The sequence below is a fragment of the Kryptolebias marmoratus genome, linkage group LG13, assembly GCF_001649575.2.
Source record: "Kryptolebias marmoratus isolate JLee-2015 linkage group LG13, ASM164957v2, whole genome shotgun sequence".
In the NCBI taxonomy this organism is placed as follows: Eukaryota; Metazoa; Chordata; class Actinopteri; order Cyprinodontiformes; family Rivulidae; genus Kryptolebias; species Kryptolebias marmoratus.
In genome coordinates this window covers 16820905-16836147 of record NC_051442.1, presented here as the reverse complement: position 1 = coordinate 16836147, position 15243 = coordinate 16820905, and the positions used below count along the sequence as shown (strand labels likewise).

Here is a 15243-nt window from a genome sequence, read left to right as displayed (position 1 = left end):
CTCTTCTGTCCCCTTTCTAACCTCAAAATCGCCCACCGCCGAAGGCTAAGCGGGGATGTTTTTGCCCAAGTCTGTACCATTTGGAAAAATCTCTCTTGAACCACAGGACAGATTTTATTGAAACTCCAACTAAGTAACCACTGGGTGTACAGCTACAACTTCTTAACTTTTGGAGTCATTAAAGACGGCTGCCAAAGCTAATCAACATTAGCGAACACAGAAAGGGCTACAACTCTGTTTTACAGACACTGAGCTAAAGTTTGATGAGGTAGTAGGTGACAGTCATCCTCAACCCATACTTTGAGCACTAACACATGTTGCCAGATCTCACAATATTGCATGATATTGTGCACAATGTCGCTTACAAGGTTTCACCATCGCCGCAATAACTCTGTCTCTTCTTAGCGTAACGTGATTTTAGTCTACAACTCTGGCAAAAAAGGTGGCGGACGATATGCATTCCTTCAAGGGATAATATGCTTTTAATTTTCTTTATCTGCATCAAACCTCTGCAGAAATGCAGTAAGGCAACATGGAGTCTGCAAACAAACAGCTGGATTTATTTGAACAACAAAAAACCCTCCAAAAATCATTCATATAACGAGTGGCAAATCTGTTCAAAGAAAATGAAAACACACACATTTTTTAAATAAATATGATGAAGAGAACAAACTTTTGCACAGGCATTATGTGCAACGTCCTTACCTCAAGCTTAGATGCAAGGAAACCTTCAAGAATTCATCATATAACAAGTCTGTTTGGTATCCACAACATCAAAGTTTTGTTTATCCTGCATTAATATTCATGTCGGATGAAAAAGAAAGCAGAGAAAAGAGGACAAAAAATGCTAATAAGCCTTTTTCTGATATGCAAATGGCAAAAGCCAGACTTTTCTTTGCACTTTGCACGTAAGAAAACCAACATACACACGTGTGTGTCACAATGGTCTGATCCAGAAAGTTTCATCCTCGTCTCAACAGCCCCATTTTAATTAGTGATCTGTTTCTACCATTAGGAATAAAGCTAAAGCAGTGGATTGTGTAAGGATTAATATTTTGGCAGAGTTTCAACAGCTCCTAGCAAGATGAGGTCAAATTAACATGAGTCAGGCATGGATTAAAAAAATAAGTAAACTAATAATAAAACTGGATCTCTAGAACAGTAACCCATCTGGTCGTTTCAATGGTTAGGTCTTTCAATCTTGGACATTTCTACATAGCGCTGCAGAGAGCAGCCCCGGTAATAACGCTGTGTGCTGTAGCTCTGGCCCGTCGGGGGAAGGGGAGATCTCTGGGGTGTTCTTCTGTTCTGCTTTAAATCCTTTAGGGTCCTGTGGGTCACAGGGTCAGGTCCCCGTGGAGCCCGGGTGATTCAACACCTCTTTAAACGGAGCTTCAGGAAGATGACGGAGCTTGCAGGGGAGATGGGGAAGAAGGGGGAGGGGGGCGTACTGAGCTCTCAGAGTGCCAAGATGCTTGTTCTAAACTCAAAAATTAAAAAAAATAATAATAAATTAAAAATCACCACTTTACTGTGAACGTGACTTCCACATGGTGTTACAGTATTTGGCATTTAGAGATGTAAATAGAATATTGCACTGTGAGGATTATACTGCTGGAGCCAAAAACATCCTCATTTGGAGAATGATTCTGTAAGGATACAGCATTTAAAAGGAACTGTGGTTGATGCATCCTAAAAATACACTAATAATACCTGCGTGTTAGCATCTGCTGGATCTAGCAAGCTGCAAGAAAAGCGTATATATTGACAGCAAACAAATGTATTCCCTTTTAACTCCAGAATTGTGACATAAGAGCAAACGCAAAAGCCTCCTAGCGCCTCTTACCGATAAGGAGAAAACATGAATACGACATACATTTTACATTATCAGTGATTCTCTTACAGCTTTAAAAGGAAAAAAAAAGGTCTTAATAGATACAGTATCTATGCTTAATATATATATATATATATATATATATATATATATATATATATATATATTTATTTTTTTTTTAGATCAAAATTTAAATCAATTTCTTAATATTTCAAGTGCAGAAAGGGTCACATTTTAACATCTAACAGCTTTGTTCAAACAGTTTGGGATTTTCAAAAATAATTTTGTACTTTCATGTCAGCGATCAGCATCGCTTTGTTCATATAAGGGTATCTCAGTTCGGAACAGGGGCCACATGTAAAACTTATAAACTTATAGTGGAGATAAATAATTGAAAAATGGGCTAATTTCTCCCTCTGTGCTGGCCCACATGAATAGAGAGGAGATAGGCGCAATCTTAATAGTTGGTCAGACCTTCTTGAAGAAGTCCAGCCGGAGCAGCTTATCTAAATCCTCTTGGCAGAGCGGCGTGTAGAGTTGGAGTGCTTAAATTTGCCTGAAAAGAAGCTTTGTGAAATAAAGCGGCAGCAGAAAGTTTGGCTTTTTTTTTTTTTTCCTCTGTCCTGATTTGTTGTTTTGACTAAAGCCCAATTTAGCCATGGGAGCAAAATCCCGTCCAGCTTATAAAAGTGTACACTATAATAAGCGAGATGAAAGGTCCAGGCTATGTTATTTATTATTTGTTCTTCATGTGCCTCCTTTTTTTGTCCTTGCTGGGCGGGCAGTAGTAATACAGTAAGGTGAAAAAAAAAAAAGAAAAGGAAGCATGTCCCTCTTGTGTGATTGGTGTCAGTGAAAGAACAAGGCCATCTGACTGAGGGCTATGACGAGCTCTCAATCAATGAGCCGTCGCTGTTGCTTTGCCTCAGGGACTGCATGCTGGAGTCTCTGTCAGCTTCCTCCTCTTCATCAGATCTGCCAAGACTCAGGTGTCTCCGGTACACAGGAGGGCTACAGGGGGTCAACACAAATATAGACACACCGTTAAATCATCGAATGGCTACTTACAGAGGAGACAAAAGACAGACATGCACCGATAAAAGAGCATTTAAGCTGCAAGATAATCTTCTTACGCTGCTCAATAAGATGCATTTACTGCGGTCAGTAAATACTACATCCTTATGTGCACAACATGCTCTCAATAGGTGAGTCGGTGTCACAAATTATAAGAAACAAAAATCCACTTCCCATGCATGAGTATCATTGCTTTAGCGGAATATAAAATCACTATTAAAAAGGTTTGTGCAGTTTGGAAGTAAACAGAATTAATTTGCCGTTTATGTGCTTGGTAACTTCCTGCAAGGTTGAAAAGATTACAGCACTTTGCGTCGTGCCTACCACACTCATTAGAGGTTGTTACTGGGGCTCTTTTTTTTTTTCGACTATGTTGTCATGACAACCCAAGGTATAATAAACAGTTTTTGCGTTTACTTTAAAAGGCAACTTAATTCATGGAAAAGAGTTCAATTAGACTGTCCTTATAACGCTTTGAAGACTGCAAGCAGAAAAAACAACAGTTAGCAACTGTAAGTGTCACTCTGCTGTTTAAAAGTGATTCCCAATTATTCCTCATATGAAACATCCTATGTAGTAGTGATCATCAAATGGTGGCTCGTGGACCATTTCTGGCCAGTGTGCGGGTGTTTTCGGGCCCACAGGCATAGGGGGTGTGTGTGGTTGAAGGTCAACTTTGCATTTGAGATTACTAGAGTGTGACTTTTTGGTTTTTTTATCCCTGACCATCAACAAATGAATTATCTTTTGTGTTTTCTGCAAACATTTCCCACCAGAATCCAGACTGAATATACAATAAAAACTGACAAATATCCTGCAAGTAGGTCTCTAGAATCACAGACTGTCATTTCTCAGAAAACTGCCCATTATTTTGCAAGACAGTCAACATGTTAAACCTAAATAAAACAAACACAATATGTAAAACGATTACATTAAACATAGCATGATATAATGCTAAACAAGCTAATTAAGTATATTTTCATTATTAATATTTTCTACATCAATAGCTGGTCTTCACAGTCTTCCTAAACCAGTATCTCACTAGGCTGTGCTTGTTAGAGACTATTTGGCAACTCAAATTTGCAAGAAAATAAGAAGACTTTCAATTGCAGTCTTACTAAATTCTGAGTCGAAACCAGCAAGCCATGTAGGGACATATAGAGCAAGGAATTTTGAAAATTGTGCCCTTTTTTTCTGTACAGTGCTAAATTGTATCTAGGTTGCCTCAGGCTGCTTTGTACCAGTTTTTATCATAATTATTATTTATTTATTTATTATTATTATTTGGAGACTCCCTCGTGAATGCCACTCACCAACTAGTTGCCAACAGCTGCGGGCCAGTGGGATGAAACAAAAGAAAAATATTGGTCCCTGAACAAACTTTGTTGGTGACCCCTGCTCTAAAACATCTTGTTTTTTTAATTTCATAATTCACAGCCTTTAGAAGAAACCTGATAAAATGCACATTATGAGAAATTTTTAAGCCACTAGCGTCAAGTCAAAATTTCCAAGGCAGTGCAACTTAATGTGAAAAGATAGAAAAAAGTGAAAATCAAAATACATTATTGAACAGTCAGACTCATCTTTCAAAGAAGGGACAATTTACTTGAAAGATTTGTCACTGATATTTACTATTTTGGTTTTACTGTTGTAGAAAAGTGCCCAGAAAGTGGCAATTGCTGCTGTGATGAAACCCATTGTTTTGCTGACATTAGGACACTATGAACCTTAATCACCTACAAAACCTTTCCTAAAAGCACTAAAGGCCAGTGTTTAAGAATGACAAGCTTTTCTCCACGTTCAAGGACAGCCAAGCCCATGTCATGCAATTTTAACGTCTGAGAAACACGCAAAACTCTCAAACTGTCAGGGAAAAAAATCCTCTTAAAATAGACAGCTTTTGAAGCTCTGAGCTAATTTTGGCACTTTAATTATGATGCAAAGTGTTCACATCAAATAGTTTCAACAGGCATATCACACCTCGAGTGAAAAGAAAAATTGGTGTAATTTTGTCTGCCTCATTGCCAGTCTCTGTTTGTGCTAGAGGAGAAGTCACAGCCAGACACTTTCTCTTAACACTTAAGTACTTAGAACGGCACCAAACAACATTGGAGAGAAATGTTCACATTTGCAGAGATGTCTTTTATCATCACAAAACAGGAATAGAAGCAGCGGTTATTTACGGCGGCATTTAGAAATAAAACTGCCATGACTAGTGTGTCTAAAATGCCATCTATGAGGTATTATCATTACAACTTGGTAACTTTTTTAAAATCAAGACAAAATTGGCAAAAAGCTAACAAAAACAACACTGGGTATAAACCTGCAATGTAGCTGGACAGCATATGGCAAGTGCTTGGAAAGTGTGGGCAGTTAGTAGAAAGTTTAGAATGTGAGATTGTGCAAAGTCACAGCAAGAATTTTTGCAAATATAATGGTACGAAAAAGAAAATAACAGATAAGAATGGCACAGTTTCTGTCCTGTTTAGATTAGGGCTGCAGGATCTTTCTTTCAGTACAACTGTATACTTTTGTGCGTCAGGGAGACACTTACACAGCTAAGAAAAATCAGCGGGATCTAGCAAGAAAAATGCAGAAAAATGTGCTTGTCTGTATATTTTAGTTCTATTTTTGTAAATTGCATTCATCTTGTAGCATCTCAATTTGATGCTGCTTTGTTAATTTTTAGTATTTTTAGTTTTCCACTGCAGTTTAAGGGTGTGCATCTCTTGGTTTTTGGCCAATACAATATCTATCTATCTTGATGAACTGCCAATAATACTATTGTTCAAAGATAGATCAGCTGCAAAAATTGGTACGACACAATACGATTTGTCTGTCAACCACAATACAGGGTGATTCATTAAGTTCAGATTTAATACAATACAGTTGAGCAAAATATAGATTTTTTTGTTGTTTAATAAGACTAATTACACTTACTGGCCACATTGTATGGTCCACCTGTTAAACTTTGAACATGGTGTGGTTGTTGCTCTTAGTAGTTCAGAAACTGCTGATTTACTCTCTGGGGTTTACAGAGACTCATCAGACCAGACAATGTCTTTTCAGTCTTTTATTGTCCAATTTTGGTGAGCCTGTGTGAACTGTAGCCTCAGTTTCCTGTTCTTAGCTGACAGGAGTGGCACCCGGTGTGGTCTTCTGTTGCTGTAGCACATCTGCTTCAAGGTTCAGAATGTTGTGCATTCAGAGATGGTATTCGGCAGACCTTGGTTGTACTGAGTGGTTATTTGAGCCTCTGTTGCTTTTCTGTCATCTCGAACCAGTCTGGCCATTGTCACCTCACCTCTGACATGAACAAGGCTTTTTCTTGCACACAACTGATATTTTCTCTTTTTCGAGCCATTCTCTGTAAACCCTAGAGATGGTTGTGAATGAAAACCCCAGTGGATCAGCAGTTTCTGAAATAAACACACCAGTCAGTCAGTATGTATTTTTTCTTTTCCATCCTGATGCCCAGTTTGAACTTCAAAGTCATCTTCACCACATCATCATGCCAAACTGCAGTGAGTTTCTGCGATGTGATTGGCTGATTAGCAATTTGTGTTAAATTCACCATACACTTTCATAAAACCTGACTCATGATTAACCCTAAAAATAATAAAATACAAATCAGACCTCAGGAAAATTAAAAAGTAAAATAATATACCAGAAAGAAGCACTCAACACTTTCAGTAACTCAGCAGTAAGCAGCAAAAAGGCATTTTCTATATTATAAATAATAAAAAATAAGTTAGATATAACTTACAAATGAGAAAGATCAAACCTTTTACTGCTATTCACATGCTGCTGTTAAAAAAACAGCCTCACTATTAAAATAAGAGTCCTGACAGTAAAGTAGTTTAGCTGTGGTGAGATTCTGAAAACAAAAGGAATATTTCAGTAATATTAGTTGATCTACTCAATCAGGATGACACACTGCACTGTGCTGAAACTATGCCATCAATGGTGCCAAACACTTTTTCAAAATGTCTATTGCTGTTTACACCAGTTTTCTTCCTAAACAGTAGGCGTCTCTAATGAGAAAATCTTCTCATAGCAGAAATGACACCAGAAGACAAGTGGTACAGGAAATTTATTGTTCATACACAGAAATAACCACAGTTTCAAATATCTACTCTATGTTTCAACAGATGCCTGTAGAAACAAACTTGCTTGATGACTCTTCAAATAAAAATGAAAAAAAATGGATTTTCTGGTGCAAACATGTAAACAAACTGATGCATCTCGATTTAATCCCAAAACTGCATCTATTCAAGGCTGCTCTATCAATTCAATCACGCTGTGCGTGTCACGAATTGGTATGAATTGGTTAATCTTCACATCCCTACTGCAGACAGTACCAACTCGGTGCAGGCAGACCGTGTCAAACTGCCCTGACAGAAAATCAGGACACGTGGAGTACAGGGAGAGTCATTGAGTGGTAATTGGGCTCTCTGTAATCTTTGTTCTCGCGTAGTTTGTGATGCCTGCATATAACACCTCAACTCAAATCAACACAAGCAAAGAGTCAAAAAAAAAAAGGTCAGAAAAGTGGTCCAGTCAAAAATAGTAGCATGCTCTACTCTAATTACCTAATGAGACTTTAGGAGAAAAAAGGAAGAAAGAAGTGTATCATTATCTCCGGAACATTAGTGCATCTGAAAGATTATTGAGAATAAGAACATTCACACACAGCAAACAAGGTTAGTATATTGAGTGAAAAATCCTAAATCCACTGTTATTTTTGTCAGGCTCCTGGGTTATTATTGCACCAAGCATCACCTTGTTGTGTTGGTATCAATCACTGTCAGGCCTGTAGAGGTACTTCATCACCAAGCTATCCATCTTCTTCTGCTTCTTCTTGCCTTCTTTCTTGCTAGATTGTCCATGAGCAGCAAGCTCATCATCCTCATCATCCTCATCTCTCTGTTGTTTTGGGCCCTTTTTAACACTACTGGAACTCCGATACGAGATAACTGAATCAGAAGAGGAGGACTCTGATGACTCTGAGGAGGAAGAGGAATCTTCTGACTCACTTTGTTTTTTCTTGGATTTCTTCTTGGACTTCTTGTCCTTTTTTCCTTTTGTACTCTTCCTGCTGTGACGATCATCATCAGAGGAGGAAGAGTCTGATGAGGAGATTTTAGCTTTTTTATCCTTACGACTGTAGGAGGAGCTGGATTTGCGATCACCGTAATCCTGAGCAAAGCTTGATGAGGATCGAAGCAGGCTTGATGAGCCAAAGGCCTCATCATCTTCCTTCTTCCGACTGTCCTCGGTTCCTGGACCTTTCTTTTCATCCTCATCACTAGACTCATCCAGTTTGCTTCTCTTGAACTTAATGGGTTTGAAGCTCAGCACCTCGTTAATTGCAGCCTCTAAGTCAGGGTCCAAGTAGTTTCTGTGAGTGACCGGTTTAATGTCAGACGTGTCCGGCAAATTGTTGTCAGAAGAACGTGGCTGAGGGGGTGTGGAGAAGCTGCGACTAACAGAACTGTAAGGTGAGTGTCCACCTTCACCAAAAGCCAAACTCTGGCCATCATCATCATCATCATTTACGTGCAGACCAAAGTCACTGAGGCCACAGCTGCGAGCAAGAGACAAGCGAGAGCTGCTGCGTTTGTCATCTTTCCATGAGGTACTGCGACGCAGTGAACGTGGGCTGGAACGGCTCACGCTGCTGATGGTTGACTTATTGTCATCATCCATGTCCAGCATGCCCCTCCTGGTGGACATCCTGCTGGGAGCCACAGAGGACACCATGGACTCCTTATCAAACTCAGGGCTGCTGCGGGAAGTCCAGCGAGACTCCAAGCCCTTTCTGGCTCTGCTGGTGGCTTCAGAATACGCCAGGGAGATGACAGAACCCTTATCGTCGACGTCATCCTGACTCTTCCTTCGATCTTCCTGGAGCTCACCAGTCTTTGACTTGGCTTTACGAATGGCAGTGTGATCTGGTATGTCAGGCTGTTCTTTCAGAGTGCTGAACAGTGAGCTGTCATCTCCTGTACCCCCAATGGAGTCCTTGAGGTTGGAACGCTTTCTATAGCTGAGGGAACTCATGACAGACACTGATCTGTTCAGCTCTACCTCCTTCCCATCTTTAGTGCCATCACTCATCTTCTCCTTACCTTCTTTCATCTCCTTGGCATCTGCAGTTGCTGAATATCTACAGAGTTGTGCAATAAAATTGTCACCAACTGAATATAGGCAGAAAAAAACACATTTAAAGAATAAGCTCTAATCTTTGGTTTTGCAAAACACAGATCTGTGGTAGCTAAGATTTTACATTTTGACATCTTGACACTTTATGATGCAAAGTGTTTGGGTAAAAATCATTTCATTTTGTCCTTGGAACCAGTCAGGAGACGGGGAACACATATAGTACCTCTGACCATTGCTGTTATGCGCAGAGTATATTGCTGAAAGTGAGGCAATCAACTAGTGAAAGGACCTATCTGACAGAGGCAAAGGCGTCATTTGGCAGGCGTGCCAACTGGCCACAGGCCACCTCAATAAATGTGACAGCAGCCACTTCCTCATACCGCCTCCTGTCATTAGACAGATTACTGGGAGAGAGAGATGACACCTAATCACATGAGATCCCCGTCCTTCTGTTGCACAACGCCCCAGGTAATCGTAGGCCTTTTTAAGACTAATGAAATGTGGGTAGTTTTATCACTAGATGATCATTAGACATGATGCAAAAGAGCACGATGACTAACCTGCAGCTCTTAAGACTTCCTTCATCGGACACAGTCTTGCCGGAGCCTTTGTTCTTCGAAAGCCATGACTTAACTCCATCCACACGGTCCTCCACTTCTGAATCTGTTTCAGTATCCCCTCCACTGTGGAGGTAAAAAAAAATAAAAATAAACAGCAGGAGTTTGTGAAAAATCAACAAATGCGTTCATCTTAATATGGTATTTTTACAACATTAAGTCTGACAGGTGAGGTAGCTTCTCATGTTTTAAAACAAATTAACCATTTTTAACAGTTTTCCTAATTCTTCATGATGTTATTTTATTAAACTGGATTATTTTACAATTTATAATCAACACATTTTCAGAACAAATTCCACTTTAATGCTTGTTATGTGAATATTCTGTGTCATAGAAAAGGCAAAATAATTGTTACTTGTCACATATTGCAAGCTTCTGTCAGGGGTTTCACAGTTGCGCTCTTTATCTCATAATAATAGGGGTTAGCTTAATGATGCAAGGGAAATCAGACAGGCTACAGTTAAGTAACAGCTGCGATTGAACTATTTCAACAAATTCTAGACTTTTTTTCCTTTTTTAAACATCTCTTTTTTAACAGACAAGTGCAATGCAAGTGTGCCAGCAAAAGTGCAGCATGCAGATAAAACTCTTGAAGGTATAATTAACTTGTTTGGTAGGTTCAGCATGTGTGCTGAGTGTCCTCTGCCCCTGGTGATCGGTATTGGAGCAGAGCCACCAGACAGCCCCCATTGCCTCTGCACTTGACATGGCAATCAATACGCACAGACCACCAGATCATGATGAAAAAGCTCAGCAGATCCCACCTGGATAAGGTCAGTTTGGATTCATTCATTCAGATCTCTGGTGAATATTAACAATGATGCAACTCGTTGTCCTTAAAGGTTAACTATATGGGAAGAGGAGGGCAAAATGGCAAAGCCTGAGTCAATATTGTCACTATTGCTGAAACACATTAGGAGGAGTGGGGAAAAAAATGTGTTCTGTTTGAGCTGCTTCTAACCTCAGTGCTACATGTGCTCCCTTCCTTGGCTGTATTATGTGTGAGAATGCATTTACACATAGCAGACACCCATATGCTCTGAAGGCCTGAAGTATGCTTGACAACATGCTCAGGTCTGTCAGAGAAAATGCCATTCTGCACTGTATACTTCTTAGTTTCAAGATGACAGACTGCATATTCAAACTGGAGATGACAGTGATGTTGGAAAGCATCTGCAATTTTTTAGCTCTCCCTGATTAATGGCTGGCTATGCTATTATTTATAGCCTTACCTACAGTAATTTTCAACGAGCCACATTTCATCAATCTCACCTTGTATATATCACACGCCGCTCGCCATCATTAAAAATGAGAAACAGCGATGCACTTCACAGATCTGTCTTTGTGGACAAGCTTATCTATCTGAGCCATGGAACGTGGAGCAAAAAATGCTTGCAAGGTGCAAACACGATGTTCCGAGAGGTGTGAAAATGACAGGGCGAGCTGCTGCTGGGCTCCATCATTCGACCACACGCAATACTTGCCTTAATGCACACTAGGTCTCCCACTGCACAGCACTTAACAGCACCCCCCTCCCCATCTTGTTCCCAAGCTTTATGACTCACATTCAGTCATTTTTCCTCAAACAACAAAGCATGTTCCCTCCTCACTTCCTTTTTTTTTTTTGACAGTCGGCCTAAAAACAAGATGGCTGGTTGCGGAGGTGGTGGTATTTGAGTATTGTGAAGTAGAAAAGGGAAGGGGCATGTAGTCTTTGGTGAAAATGGCTTTTACTCATTTTAAAAGGGTCAACATCTTTTCCTTTTAAAGAGGGAAGTCAAAATAATCTAAAAGAATCTTAACGGCCAGGTTAAAACATTCCACAGTTAAAATCTTTTTCATTTCAGAGTTTAAGAGGTGCTTTATGAGGCAAGAAACAAAAATTTGCAGTCTCCGTGCAGCTATTATATGTCATCCCTTTATTTTCCACTCCCTGTCTCCACTTCTGCATATTAACTACGGCCGATAAAAGCCCATCAGAAACAAGATAATGGGCTCATTAATACTAGCAAGTTGATTACACATGTTGCCCATTTGTCAGCTCTGTGATGCTGCGACTTTTTAATGTGATACATTACTAAAATTGAAACCAGCCAATGGCAAAGTCCTCTCTCCCCCACACCTCACTCTAACGCATACAAGCACGCAGAATAAAAAGCGGCTTGCAATTGAGTGCTGTAAAAACGGTGTCACAACCGATTTGTCCTTGGCCCCCACAATGCTAGCTAACCAGTCCAGAGGCTCGTGGATATACACGGGCCTCAGGACTTCAGAAGTGAACGTTAATCTCTTCTGACAATTTGCCTGCACAGGTTGTAAATCTTTGTCACAAATACTTACATTCAGCACCAAATCTCAAATAGCTCGGTACGACCAGTTAAACACCAAACTAAAAGAACTATAAAACCTTTTCTGCTAATTAATGAACACAAGCTAGTTGTTTGCAAAACAAAACACTGTGATATAATTAGTCTTATACTCCTGTATATTTTTTGCTTTGTGCTAAAGGTAAAAAAAAAAAATGTAAACATTCATATTAAGCTGCAAGCTGTGAGGAGAAACTCAGTCTGGAGAATGCTAATTTACTTTACATTATCTGTGCCTGCAGTAATAATAAAAGTAAGAGTCCTGTTCACTGTTGTAAGCACTGTTTTGAAGCACTGAGTGCAAAAAAATATTAAGAAAGCACCACAAATCATCTGGAAATTTCCCCTTCATAATTACAAGAAAAATCAGCTCCTCCATTACTGCTCATCCATGTTGCTAATGCAATGATGCTGAAGGAGAGGAAATGTGATTAAGTCAACATGGCAAATCGTTGCTCTATTCTGTGAGCTGCATAAAATGAAAAAGAGGAGACTGATACACATGGGTTCCCTGATGAAAATGTGATCATATAAGAAGGCAAAGCGGTGAAATAAAATATTATAGGGAAAAGAAATTTTCGAGATTAAATCAAGGGGAGATGAACAGTATGTGCTTTGAACCAGAGATTAATTTAATATGTTGTGATGAAAATTTAAAGGTTTTAATAAGACCCCACAAAAAATTTTAGTGTATAAAACCTGAAGAAAAACTACTTTGTTTGTCCAAAAGGAAAAAAAAAAACATTCACAGGCAGTAACTAAGCACTTTTAAATCAAGACAAGGCAAAATTCATAATTAAGGCAAATGTTTTTAAGATGTTATTATTTAGGTAGGGTTAGCAGAGCAGTCGCATGCAGGAAGAAGCAGCTGAGCTTTGAGCAAACAAAAAAAAAGTATTTGCTGCAGTATCATAGATTTGCACCAATCTAGTCTAAATGGTTTCTTCATAGTTCCTAGTCTGACTCACAACTGTAAGCAACAGTGCAGCCCTTTTGAAGTGAAAAGGTTATAAGCAACTAATATCTTACCTGTTGTAGATATCTCTTTAAACAACCTCAGCTTAGAGAAACAGAGTTTAACTCTAACCAGACTGACAAGCTAACAGCTAGTCTGAGCAGGACCAATATCAAACGCAGTCATTCATATCAAATGTTAAAGTTTTTTTGCAAGCAGAAACAGCTGCAGCGGCAGCTAGCTGTAGCACTTTCAGCATTTTCAGCAGTGTGATGCAAAACTGACACTGCTAAAAGGGCTTATAACATAGTGTTTGAATGAACTGTGGGAATATTTGGGAGACTAGAGTTGCTTTTAGACCACAGCAATCCAATTTGGTCTTGGCTATGATCAGTTTAGTCACTAGATCATGAGTCCTGTTGGACTTCAACTCTATTTCCCCAAACTGAGGTCATTCTTTAAAAAATATTCAAATTATGGTTTTAAGACTCCAGAACACCTATAAGTCAAATCTATACTAAATTTGTGTAAAGGACACACTGTTATTGCTTTTAACATGTAAATACTGTACCATTTCATTCATTTCCTAAATAAAATTTTATATTTAGGACTGAATGCATCATTGGCTGCAAAAATATGGCTTTACATGCGCTTTGGAAAAGATGGAGAGGTTATTTAAGAAGAGTGCAGCATTCAGATCTATTGATCAAAATAACCAACATGCAATGAAGCTTTAAATGTAACAGATTATAGTGTTTGATGCAAATATAGAGAGATAATAAAGCAGTATCATTTAAAGTTTGTTTCACTTCACTTTGTCATCTAGAAAATATTTTCCAAAGAAGTGCAATTTTTTTTTTAAAGTGAATGTGGGTGACATTCAAAATAATGGTTGATTTTTTGTTCTTGTTTCAATTTCATCTAACATAAAACAAACAAGCCCTGAAATCTCCAATGAGGCAGACTGTGTGCACCTTCAGACACTTGGCACGAAACAAAAAGAAACAAATCAGAACATTGGGCCATCCTTTAAACATGGCTTTTATCAGACACTGCTTTCCAATCTATTTAAATTGTCTTCTCCTCGCAGGGCTATTGGGAAAAAAACAAAAAGGATTAAAAAAAATACTGCATTATTCTCCCCTGTGGTTAAAAATGAGTGTGAAAAAAACATTCAACCCACAAACACAATGGCAGAAACAAAGGGTGCATTTTCCATTCTCACGTTTTGTTCTTTCTTTTCTGATATTTTGTCACCATGTCTTGCAAACTGCCAGAAGTGAAGATGACACCAAAAAGGGAATGAGAGGAGAAAAGGAGAAACAGTGAAGGTGAGACAGACAGAAATAACAGAGGACAAAATAGCATAACACCAAGTAAAACATTTTACACAAATAAATACCCATCCATTGTTCTGTGTAACGTTAAATCAACTCCTGCCTGCTCAGACAGAGCCGCTGTGTGTTGTTGTGTGATGTCTGTATTATAGCAGTCGGTGTTTACCTCCCTGGGTTCAGAGCGAGCATAACCCTGAACCCCACTGTAAAGAGGGAGGCAGAAATCAAACAAGAAAAACCAGCAAAGAGACAAGAGATCAGAGGCAGGAGGCTGAATTAAACCATTTGTGAGCCTGACAAAAAGAGTATGACTCATTCGGTACAAAAGAGGTTAGAAACGTATGTAGGAATGATTGACACCCCACTAGGAAAAGTGGAAGGTCTTGTTGTTTTTTGAAGTCTTTAGCTACACTGCAGAGCCAAAAGAAATTTCATTACAGGATCTACTGAAGCAAACAGAACAGATATTTATACAGAAGACAGTTTGACTTGTCACAGCATGAAAGGCACTGTTGGAATTAAAAAATATTAATGATGGCTCAGTTCCCTTTTGCATCTTAGTAAAACCGTAAAAGTAAACTTACATGTAAGAGCTCTCCTTAAAGTGGAATAAAGAAGTCATTAACACACTTTCTTGTGAATGACAAGTCAAACTGTCAGCTGTGAAAACGGTGCTCGGTTCTTTCTGCAGAGTGCTAAAGCTGTTCTGTACCTGCTGATTAAGTCATCGTTGTCGTCACTCTCCATCTCGTCCTCGATGGCAGCCTGCAGGTCCCCTATCCTCTTAAAGGCCAACTTAAGGTCCACTTGCAAGCTCTGATTTGCTGCCTCTAAGCTCTCAATGTCCATTTCCTGGTGAACAAACGGCACCACAGAAGAGGTACTGTAACCTAAG

At 39.2% G+C, this 15243-nt stretch overlaps 1 protein-coding gene across 11 annotated transcripts in view; it reads right to left on the bottom strand.

Moving 5' to 3' along the window:
- Window positions 1-2402: 2402 nt before the first annotated feature.
- The window catches only part of LOC108233872 (unconventional myosin-XVIIIa), an 83092-nt gene continuing 70251 nt past the window's right edge, over window positions 2403-15243 (bottom strand). For 7 of the 11 annotated variants that reach the window (XM_017412584.3, XM_017412587.3, XM_017412585.3 and 4 more), the window contains 5 exons: window positions 15061-15200; window positions 14237-14281; window positions 9634-9756; window positions 7691-9077; window positions 2709-2845 (listed from right to left, as the gene is read on the bottom strand). In XM_017412584.3, the coding sequence (XP_017268073.1) occupies window positions 7706-9077; window positions 9634-9756; window positions 14237-14281; window positions 15061-15200 (1680 nt within the window). In that variant the 3' untranslated portion in view covers window positions 2709-2845; window positions 7691-7705. Of the gene's footprint in view, window positions 2846-7690; window positions 9078-9633; window positions 9757-14236; window positions 14282-15060; window positions 15201-15243 lie in introns of all 11 variants that reach the window. The other 4 variants (XM_017412594.3, XM_017412586.3, XM_017412592.3 and 1 more) reach the window with 3 other exon arrangements.